This window comes from Salmo salar, chromosome ssa11 (genome assembly GCF_905237065.1).
Source record: "Salmo salar chromosome ssa11, Ssal_v3.1, whole genome shotgun sequence".
Taxonomy (NCBI): Eukaryota; Metazoa; Chordata; class Actinopteri; order Salmoniformes; family Salmonidae; genus Salmo; species Salmo salar.
The window spans coordinates 35,764,385-35,776,602 of record NC_059452.1 but is presented as its reverse complement, the minus strand read 5'-3'; the positions used below and the strand labels follow the sequence as shown (position 1 = coordinate 35,776,602).

General features: G+C 44.5%; 1 protein-coding gene across 2 annotated transcripts in view; it reads right to left on the bottom strand.

Annotated features, from left to right (window-relative positions):
* The window catches only part of LOC106591568 (ADAMTS-like protein 3), a 282,134-nt gene that overhangs the window by 60,804 nt on the left and 209,112 nt on the right, over positions 1–12,218 (bottom strand). Inside the window, exons 14-15 of one of the 2 annotated variants that reach the window (XM_045689441.1) lie at positions 5,498–5,645; positions 1,289–1,373 (exon numbers count right to left, since the gene is read on the bottom strand). In XM_045689441.1, coding sequence (XP_045545397.1) covers positions 1,289–1,373; positions 5,498–5,645 — 233 coding nt within the window. Of the gene's footprint in view, positions 1–1,284; positions 1,374–5,497; positions 5,646–12,218 lie in introns of those variants that run through there. The other variant, XM_045689442.1, reaches the window with a different exon arrangement.

Here is a 12,218-nt window from a genome sequence, read left to right as displayed (position 1 = left end):
CAGGCCATAATCACATGCTCATCACCAGCAGAGGAAGGAGAGGAAACTCACCAGGACATTAGCACAGACCTGTGGATAAGCTCTGGCGGTGTGTGTGTATATGTGTGAGTTATCAGGCCCGTGATAAGGGCTTGTGTTGGAGATATCCGGACCGCCATGCTCAGTGACTCAGCCTCTACACACGCACGCATGCACGCACACACCACCGGAATCCTGGAGTGTTCTCCTATATATAGCAAGATGAGTAACCGTGCGGAAAAGGAACGTCTAAAAGGGAAGTCTGTCTCTGATAGGGGTTAGGCACTACAGCAGTAATACAAGACAAGTTATCAGGGGAAACAGTCAATCTGGCAACCCCTTGCTCAGATTATACTAAGGGTTGCCAGATCTGCTGTGTTCCTGATAAATTGTTCAACTACTGCTGTGTCTCTCTCCTCTGTGAACTCTTAACCTTTTACAGCGGTGGGCTAAATCAGGGTCACATAGTGTTTCTTGGTATTCTTAAACAATTCTACTTTGAAACAAAAGTATACACCTCACACACATGGTTATGGGATAAAGAAAGAAGACACCTGTACCATGTCAGATATACAGTTGAAATGTATTAAATGTTGAGTTTGCATCCCAATATTACACTTTATATACATTACAGACGACTGAAATATAACAAAACCGTTTGACATAGAAACACTGGATTATATGTGTTTAAAAAAAAGAGAGAGAAACAGGAGCCAATGGCAGAAGTAGACTTCCATCCAGGTTCTCTTACTGTGTGTGTGTGTGTGTGTGTGTGTCTGTGTGTGTCTGTGTGTGTGTGTGTGTGTGTGTGTGTGTGTGTGTGTGTGTGTGTGTGTGTGTGTGTGTGTGTGTGTGTGTGTGTGTGTGTGTGTGTGTGTGTCTATGAGTGTGTCTATGAGTGTGTCTATGAGTGTGTCTATGAGTGTGTCTATGAGTGTGTCTGTGTGTTCTTGCGTCTGTGTGTGTGTGTGTGTGAGTGAGTCTGTGTCTGTGTCGTGTGTGTGTGTGTGTGTGTGTGTGTGTGTGTGTGTGTGTGTGTGTGTGTGTGTGTCTGTGTGTGTGTCTATGAGTGTGTCTATGAGTGTGTCTATGAGTGTGTCTATGAGTGTGTCTGTGTGTTCTTGCGTCTGTGTGTGTGTGTGTGTGAGTCTGTGTGTTATTGCATCTGTTTGTGTGTGCATGTGTGTTTGTGTGTGTGTATGTGTGTGATCTTGCGTCTGTGTGCGTGTGCGCATGCAGTGTGGACTTGAGTGTGTTTATCGCTACTCACGTTGGTTCCTCTGTAGCGGTGCGTTGTTCTTCCAGCTCCTGGGCTTGTTTTAACCAGGGTAGCTTGGCCTCCACAGGAACTGACTCTAGATCAGATATTAAACACACATACAGTGGGGGAAAAAAGTATTTGATCCCCTGCTGATTTTGTACGTTTGCCCACTGACAAAGAAATGATCAGTCTATAATTTTAATGGTAGGTTTATTTGAACAGTGAGAGACAGAATGACAACAAAAATACCCAGAAAAACGCATGTCAAAAATGTTTTAAATTGATTTGCATTTTAATGAGGGAAATAAGTATTTGACCCCCTCTCAATCAGAAAGATTTCTGGCTCCCAGGTGTCTTTTATACAGGTAACGAGCTGAGATTAGGAGCACACTTAAAGGGAGTGCTCCTAACCGCAGCTTGTTACCTGTAAAAAAGACACCTGTCCACAGAAGCAATCAATCAATCAGATTCCAAACTCTCCACCATGGAAAAGACCAAAGAGCTCTCCAAGGATGTCAGGGACAAGATTGTAGACCTACACAAGGCTGGAATGGGCTACAAGACCATCGCCAAGCAGCTTGGTGAGAAGGTGACAACATTTGGTGCGATTATTCACAAATGGAAGAAACACAAAAGAACTGTCAATATCCCTCGGCCTGGAGCTCCATGCAAGATCTCACCTTGTGGGGTTGCAATGATCATGAGAACGGTGAGGAATCAGCCCAGAACTACATGGGAGGATCTTGTCAATGATCTCAAGGCAGCTGGGACCAAGAAAACAATTGGTAACACACTACGCCGTGAAGGACTGAAATCCTGCAAGGTCCCCCTGCTCAAGAATTAAATATACATGCCCGTCTGAAGTTTGCCAATGAACATATGAATGATTCAGAGGACAACTGGTGAAAGTCTTGTGGTCAGATGAGACCAAAATAGAGCTCTTTGGCATCAACTCAACTCGCCGTGTTTGGAGGAGGAGGAATTCTGCCTATGACCCCAAGAACACCGTCTCCACCGTCAAACATGGAGGTGGAAACATTATGCTTTGGGGGTGTTTTTCTGCTAAGGGGACAGGACAACTTCACCGCATCAAAGGGACGATGGACGGGGACATGTACCGTCAAATCTTGGGTGAGAACATCCTTCCCTCAGCCAGGGCATTGAAAATGAGTCGTGGATGGGTATTCCAGCATGACAATGGCCCAAAACACACGGCCAAGGCAACAAAGAAGTGGCTCAAGAAGAAGCACATTAAGGTCCTGGAGTGGCCTAGCCAGTCTTCAGACCTTAATCCCATAGAAAATCTGTGGAGGGAGCTGAAGGTTCGAGTTGCCAAACGTCAGCCTCGAAACCTTAATGACTTGGAGAAGATCTGCAAAGAGGAGTGGGACAAAATCCCTCCTGAGATGTGTGTAAACCTGGTGGCCAACTACAAGAAACTTCTGACCTCTGTGATTGCCAACAAGGGTTTTGCCACCAAGTACTAAGTCATGTTTTGCAGAGGGGTCAAATACTTATTTCCCTCATTAAAATGCAAATCATTTTATAACGTTTTTGACTTGCGTTTTTCTGGATTTTTTTGTTGTTATTCTGTCTCTCACTGTTCAAATAAACCTACTATTAAAATTATAGACTGATCATTTCTTTGTCAGTGGGCAAACGTACAAAATCAGCAGGGGATCAAATACTTTCCCCCCCCACTGTAGTTAGTCAGCTGCCTTACACTGGGCACAGTAACTGACTCCAGATCAGGGAAAGAGAGTTTTAGGCCACGTTCCCATGCTATATCTACCCATTTTCTGATGAAATGTACACATCCACAAGGGTTCGCCTAGGATAACACTGCAAAGTGTGGCACATCTCTCTCTGGTTTAACTATCCTTGTGGGGAACAGAACATTTATTTACTATCCTTGTGGGGACATTTCGCCAGCCCGCAAGGAAAAATGCTATTTTAGGCTTAGGAATTAGGTTTAGGGTTACAGTTAGTTAGGGTTAGGGTTAGGTTAAAGGGTTACGGTTAGCGAAAATAGGATTTTGAATGGGAATCAATTGTTTGGTCCCTACAAGGCCAGTAAAACAAGTGTGTGTGTGTGTGTGTGTGTGTGTGTGTGTGTGTGTGTGTGTGTGTGTGGGTGTGCAAGGCCCTGACTGTCCCTGACTGAACCCAGCATGAAAACTACCAAACCAATCACCATACTACTAAATCAGAAGAGAGGGGCGGCTGATTTACAGTACATCTCCTCCTCTCAACCGAATGATCATCCTTACTATTTCACTGGGAGACTTTTAAAAAGCAAATATTTCTCTGTCAAGTAGCTCATATTTTCACCCACCATTTACTCCAGATGTCTACCACGATGCCAGTTTTGACTCTTTGCCAACATTACTGAAGCCTGGAGTTCTAGAGCCAAACCCACATCACTCTGCACACAGACTTTCTCATACACCCCCCCACACACACATATATATACACACCCCAGTGGTCTTTAGTCTCCAGTCCCTTCCTGATAATGAAGCCCTATGACTTAGTTAATTGTCTGCTGCATAAATATTTGCTTGCCAGATTGAGTTTTACTCCTGACTGTATGTAGACGGGGGAGGCTGACAGTCTTAGCTGTATATAGACAAGGGGAGGCTGACAGTATTAGCTTTATGTTGACAGGAGGAGGCTGACAGTATTAGCTTTATGTAGACAGGGGGAGGCTGACAGTATTAACTGTATGTTGGCAGGGGGAGGCTGACAGTATTAGCTGTATGTTGACAGGGGGAGGCTGACAGTATTAGCTGCATGTCGACGGGGGAAGCTGACAGTATTAGCTGTATGTTGACAAGGGGAGGCTGTCAGTATTAGCTGTATGTTGACAGGGGGAGGCTGACAGTACTAGCTGTATGTAGACAGGGGGAGGCTGTCAATCTTAGCTGTATGTCGACAGGGGGAGGCTGACAGTATTAGCTGTATGTTGGCAGGGGGAGGCTGACAGTTTTAGCTGTATGTCGACAGAGGGAGGCTGTCAGTTTTAGCTGTATGTTGACAGGGGGAGGCTGACAGTATTAGCTGTATGTAGACAGGGGGAGGCTGACAGTATTAGCTGTATGCAGACAGGGGAGGCTGACAGTATTAGCTGTATGCAGACAGGGGGAGGCTGACAGTATTAGCTGTATGCAGACAGGGGAGGCTGACAGTATTAGCTGTATGCAGACAGGGGGAGGCTGACAGTATTAGCTGTATGCAGACAGGGGAGGCTGACAGTATTAGCTTTATGTAGACGGGGGAGGCTGACAGTAATATCTGTATGTTGACAAGGAGAGGCTGTCAGTATTAGCTGTATGTTGACGGGGGAGGCTGACAGTCTTAGCTGTATGTAGACAGGGGGAGGCTGACAGTACTAACTGTATGGTGATATGGGGAGGCTGACAGTATTAGCTGTTTGTAGACAGGGGGAGGCTGACAGTATTAGCTGTATGTCGACAGGGGGATGCTGACAGTATTAGCTGTATGTCGACATGGGGAGGCTGTCAGTATTAGCTGTATGTCGACAGGGGGAGGCTGACAGTATTAGCTGTATGTCGACAGGGGGAGGCTGACAGTATTAGCTGTATGTCGACAGGGAGAGGCTGTCAGTATTAGCTGTATGTCGACAGGGAGAGGCTGACAGTCAAAGCTGTATGCAGACGGGGAGGCTGACAGTATTAGCTGTATGTGGATAGGGGGATGCTGACAGTACTAGTTGTATGTAGATAGGGGGAGACTGACAGTACTCGTTGTATGTAGACAGGGGGAGGCTGACAGTACTAACTGTATGTTGATATGGGGAGGCTGTCAGTATTAGCTGTATGTCGACATGGGGAGGCTGTCAGTATTAGCTGTATGTAGACACGGAGAGGCTGACAGTATTAGCTGTATGCAGACGGGGAGGCTGACTGTATTAGCTGTATGTAGACAGGGGAGGCTGACAGTACTAGATGTATGTAGACAGGGGAGGCTGACAGTACTAGTTGTATGTAGACAGGGGAGGCTGACAGTATTAGCTGTATGTAGACAGGGGGAGGCTGACAGTACTAGTTGTATGTAGACAGGGGAGGCTGACAGTATTAGCTGTATTTAGACAGGGGAGGCTGACAGTACTAGCTGTATGTAGACAGGGGAGGCTGACAGTACTAGTTGTATGTAGACAGGGGGACACACACATAAACACAGACACAGTGGATACTGTACCTCTGGGTTTGTGGCATGCGACAGGTACCAGGCAGTCTTCTTTGATATGTGGTTTGAGGGATGTGTTACAGCCACCAGTGTGCTGTCCCCTGTGGTCAATACACAGGACCACTCTGTACCGCAACCCACGGCCACACGTCACTGTGCACTGAAAAACACACGCGCACACACACACACACACACACACACACACACACACACACACACACACACACACACACACACACACACACACACACACACACACACACACACACACACACACACACACACACACACACACACACACACACACACACACACACACACACAAAATAGCACACACTATAACCAACCACCAGTTTATATAAACGTAATACTGACTTTATATTAATTGTATATGTTATATGCACATATGCTCCTGTTCTTACCACATACAGCCAGTTCATAGAGGCTTCATGGCCAGTTCATAGAGGCTTCATAGCCAGTTTACAGAGGCTTGTAGCCAATTAACAGAGTGAGTGGCTTCAAGTTCTTCTGTGTGCACATCACTGAGGACCTGAAAAGGTCTCGTCACACCGACATCATGGTGAAGAAGGCGCCTCTACAACCTCAGGCGGCTGAAAAGATTTGCCGTGGCCCCTAAGACCCTCACAAACATCTACAGATGCACCATTGAGCGCATTCTGTCGGGCTGCATCACCACCTGGTACGGCAACTGATCAACACTCAACCGCATGGCGATACAGAGGGAGGTGAGGGCAGCTGCCTTCCCTCCAGGACATCTACAGCGTTCGGTGTCAATGGAAGGCCAAGAAGACCATTAAGGACCCAATCCACCTGAGCCAAGGACTGTTCATTTGGCTACCGTCTGACAGAAGGAGTCAGTACAGGTGCATCACCGCTAAGACCCAGAGACAAAAAAACAGCTTCTATTATCAGACCATCAGACTGTTGAACAGCTTCTATCACCAGACCATCAGACTGTTGAACAGTTTCTATTACCAGACCATCAGACTGTTGAACAGCTTCTATCACCATCAAACTGTTGAACAGCTTCTATCATCAGACCATCAGACTGTTGAACAGCTTCTATTACCAGACCATCAGACTGTTGAACAGCTTCTATTACCAGACCATCAGACTGTTGAACAGCTTCTATTACCAGACCATCAGACTGTTGAACAGCTTCTATTACCATCAGACTGTTGAACAGCTTCTATTACCAGACCATCAGACTGTTGAACAGCTTCTATTACCATCAGACTGTTGAACAGCTTCTATTACCAGACCATCAGACTGTTGAACAGCTTCAATTACCAGACCATCAGACTGTTGAAAAGCTTCTATCACCAGACCATCAGACTGTTGAACAGCTTCTATTACCAGACAATCAGGCTGTTGAACAGCTTCTATTACCAGACCATCAGACTGTTGAACAGCTTCTATTACCAGACCATCAGACTGTTGAACAGCTTCTATTACCATCAGACTGTTGTACAGCTTCTATCACCAGACCATCAGACTGTTGAACAGCTTCTATCACCAGAACATCAGACTGTTGAACAGCTTCTATTACCATCAGACTGTTGAACAGCTTCTATTACTAGACCATCAGTCTGTTGAACAGCTTCTATCACCAGAACATCAGACTGTTGAACAGCTTCTATTACCATCAGACTGTTGAACAGCTTCTATTACTAGACCATCAGACTGTTGAACAGCTTCTATCACCAGACCATCAGACTGTTGAACAGCTTCTATTACCATCAGACTGTTGAACAGCTTCTATTACCAGACCATCAGACTGTTGAACAGCTTCTATCACCAGACCATCAGACTGTTGAACAGCTTCTATCACCAGACCATCAGACTGTTGAACAGCTTCTATCACCAGACCATCAGACTGTTGAAAAGCTTCTATTACCATCAGACTGTTGAACAGCTTCTATCACCAGACCAACAGACTGTTGAACAGCTTCTATTACCAGACCATCAGGCTGTTGAACAGCTTCTATTACCATCAGACTGTTGAACAGCTTCTATTACCATCAGATTGTTGAACAGCTTCTATCACCAGACCATCAGACTGTTGAACAGCTTCTATTATCAGACCATCAGACTGTTGAACAGCTTCTATTGCCAGACCATCAGACTGTTGAACAGCTTCTATCACCAGACCATCTGACTGATGAACAGCTTCTATTACCATCAGACTGTTGAACAGCCTCTATCACCAGACCATCAGACTGTTGAACAGCTTCTATCACCAGACCATCAGACTGTTGAACAGCTTATATTACCATCAGACTGTTGAAAAGCTTCTATCACCAGACCATCAGACTGTTGAACAGCTTATGTCACCACTCCAACAGACTATTGAAAAGCTTCTATTACCAGACCACCAGACTGTTGAACAGCTTCTATTACCATCAGACTGTTGAACAGCTTCTATTACCAGACCATCAGAATGTTGAACAGCTTCTATTACCAGACCATCAGACTGTTGAACAGCTTCTATTACCAGACCATAAGACTGTTGAACAGCTTATATAACCAGACCATCGGAATGTTGAACAGCTTCTATCACCAGACCATCAGACTGTTGAACAGCTTCTATCACCAGACCATCAGACTGTTGAACAGCTTCTATTACCATCAGACTGTTGAAAAGCTTCTATCACCAGACCATCAGGCTGTTGAACAGCTTCTATTACCATCAGACTGTTGAACAGCTTCTATTACCAGACCATCAGACTGTTGAACAGCTTCTATTACCAGACCATCAGACTGTTGAACAGCTTCTATTACCAGCCATCAGACTGTTGAAAAGCTTCTATCACCAGACCATCAGACTGTTGAACAGCTTCTATTACCAGACAATCAGGCTGTTGAACAGCTTCTATTACCAGACCATCAGACTGTTGAACAGCTTCTATTACCAGACCATCAGACTGTTGAACAGCTTCTATTACCATCAGACTGTTGTACAGCTTCTATCACCAGACCATCAGACTGTTGAACAGCTTCTATCACCAGACCATCAGACTGTTGAACAGCTTCTATTACCATCAGACTGTTGAACAGCTTCTATTACCAGACCATCAGTCTGTTGAACAGCTTAAATTACCATCAGACTGTTGAACAACTTCTACCACCAGACCATCAGACTGTTGAACAGCTTCTATTACCATCAGACTATTGAACAGCTTATATTACCATCAGACTGTTGAACAGCTTCTATTACCAGACCATCAGACTGTTGAACAGCTTCTATTACCAGACCATCAGACTGTTGAACAGCTTCTATCATCAGACCATCAGACTGTTGAACAGCTTCTATCACCTTCAGACTGTTGAACAGCTTCTATTACCATCAGACTGTTGAACAGCTTCTATTGCCGACATCAGATTGTTGAACAGCTTCTATCGCCAGACCATCAGACTGTTGAACAGCTTCTATCACCAGACCATCAGACTGTTGAACAGCTTCTATTACCAGACCATCAGACTGTTGAACAGCTTCTATTATCATCAGACTGTTGAACAGCTTCTATTACCAGACCATCAGACTGTTGAACAGCTTCTATCATCAGACCATCAGACTGTTGAACAGCTTCTATTGCCAGACCATCAGACTGTTGAACAGCTTCTATCACCAGACCATCAGACTGTTGAACAGCTTCTATTACCAGACCATCAGACTGTTGAACAGCTTCTATTACCAGACCATCAGACTGTTGAACAGCTTCTATTACCAGACCATAAGACTGTTGAACAGCTTCTATCACCAGACCATCAGAATGTTGAACAGCTTCTATCACCAGACCATCAGACTGTTGAACAGCTTCTATTACCATCAGACTGTTGAAAAGCTTCTATCACCAGACCATCAGACTGTTGAACAGCCTCTATTACCAGACCATCAGGCTGTTGAACAGCTTCTATTACCATAAGACTGTTGAACAGCTTCTATCACCATCAGACTGTTGAACAGCTTCTATTACCAGACCATCAGACTGTTGAACAGCCTCTATTACCAGACCATCAGACTGTTGAACAGCCTATGTCACCACACCAACAGACTATTGAAAAGCTTCTATTACCAGACCATCAGACCATTGAACAGCTTCTATTGCCAGACCATCAGACTGTTGAACAGCTTCTATCACCATCATACTGTTGAAAATCTTCTATCACCAGACCATCAGACTGTGTAACAGCTTCTATTGCCATCAGACTGTTGAACAGCTTCTATTACCAGACCATCAGACTGTTGAACAGCTTCTATTGCCAGACCATCAGACCATTGAACAGCTTCTATTGCCAGACCATCAGACTGTTGAACAGCTTCTATTGACCATCAGACTGTTGAACAGCTTCTATTACCAGACCATCAGACTGTTGAACAGCTTCTATCACCAGACCATCAGACTGTTGAACAGCTTCTATCACCAGACCATCAGACTGTTGAACAGCTTCTATTACCAGACCATCAGACTGTTGAACAGCTTCTATTATCATCAGACTGTTGAAAAGCTTCTATTACCAGACCATCAGGCTGTTGAACAGCTTCTATTACCAGACCATCAGGCTGTTGAACAGCTTCTATTGCCAGACCATCAGACTGTTGAACAAAGTCTATCACCAGACCATCAGACTGTTGAACAGCTTCTATTACCAGACCATCAGACTGTTGAACAGCTTCTATCACCAGACCATCAGACTGTTGAACAGCTTCTATTACCAGACCATCAGGCTGTTGAACAGCTTCTATCACCAGAACATCAGACTGTTGAACAGCTTCTATTACCATCAGACTGTTGAACAGCTTCTATCACCAGACCATCAGACTGTTGAACAGCTTATATTCACCATCAGACTGTTGAACAGCTTCTATCACCAGACCATCAGACTGTTGAACAGCTTCTATTATCATCAGACTATTGAACAGCTTATATTACCATCAGACTGTTGAACAGCTTCTATTACCAGACCATCAGACTGTTGAACAGCTTCTAATACCAGACCATCAGACTGTTGAACAGCTTCTAATACCAGACCATCAGACTGTTGAACAGCTTCTATCATCAGACCATCAGACTGTTGAACAGCTTCTATCACCTTCAGACTGTTGAACAGCTTCTATTATCAGACTGTTGAACAGCTTCTATTGCCAGAACATCAGATTGTTGAACAGCTTCTATCACCAGACCATCAGACTGTTGAACAGCTTCTATTACCAGACCATCAGACTGTTGAACTGCTTCTATTATCATCAGACTGTTGAACAGCTTCTATTACCAGACCATCAGACTGTTGAACAGCTTCTATTACCAGACCATCAGACTGTTGAACAGCTTCTATTGCCAGACCATCAGACTGTTGAACAGCTTCTATCACCAGACCATCAGACTGTTGAACAGCTTCTATTACCAGACCATCAGACTGTTGAACAGCTTCTATTACCAGACCATCAGACTGTTGAACAGCTTCTATTACCAGACCATAAGACTGTTGAACAGCTTCTATCACCAGACCATCAGAATGTTGAACAGCTTCTATTACCAGACCATCAGACTGTTGAACAGCTTCTATTACCATCAGACTGTTGAAAAGCTTCTATCACCAGACCATCAGACTGTTGAACAGCTTCTATTACCAGACCATCAGGCTGTTGAACAGCTTCTATTACCATCAGACTGTTGAACAGCTTCTATCACCATCAGACTGTTGAACAGCTTCTATTACCAGACCATCAGACTGTTGAACAGCTTCTATTACCATCAGACTGTTGAACAGCTTCTATTACCAGACCATCAGACTGTTGAACAGCCTCTATTACCAGACCATCAGACTGTTGAACAGCCTATGTCACCACACCAACAGACTATTGAAAAGCTTCTATTACCAGACCATCCTACTGCTGAACAGCTTCTATTGCCAGACCATCAGACTGTTGAACAGCTTCTATCAGACCATCAGACTGTTGAACAGCTTCTATCACCAGACCATCAGACTGTGGAACAGCTTCTATTGCCATCAGACTGTTGAACAGCTTCTATCACCAGACCATCAGACTGTTGAACAGCTTCTATCACCAGACCATCAGACTGTTGAACAGCTTCTATCACCAGACCATCAGACTGTTGAACAGCTTCTATTGCCATCAGACTGTTGAACAGCTTCTATCACCAGACCATCAGACTGTTGAACAGCTTCTATTTCCATCAGACTGTTGAACAGCTTCTATTACCAGACCATCAGACTGTTGAACAGCTTCTATTGCCAGACCATCAGACCATTGAACAGCTTCTATTGCCAGACCATCAGACTGTTGAACAGCTTCTATTACCAGACCATCAGACTGTTGAACAGCTTCTATTACCAGACCATCAGACTGTTGAACAGCTTGTATCACCTTCAGACTGTTGAACAGCTTCTATTATAAGACTGTTGAACAGCTTCTATTGCCAGAACATCAGATTGTTGAACAGCTTCTATCACCAGACCATCAGACTGTTGAACAGCTTCTATTACCAGACCATCAGACTGTTGAACTGCTTCTATTATCATCAGACTGTTGAACAGCTTCTATTACCAGACCATCAGACTGTTGAACAGCTTCTATCATCAGACCATCAGACTGTTGAACAGCTTCTATTGCCAGACCATCAGACTGTTGAACAGCTTCTATCACCAGACCATCAGACTGTTGAACAGCTTCTATTACCAGACCATC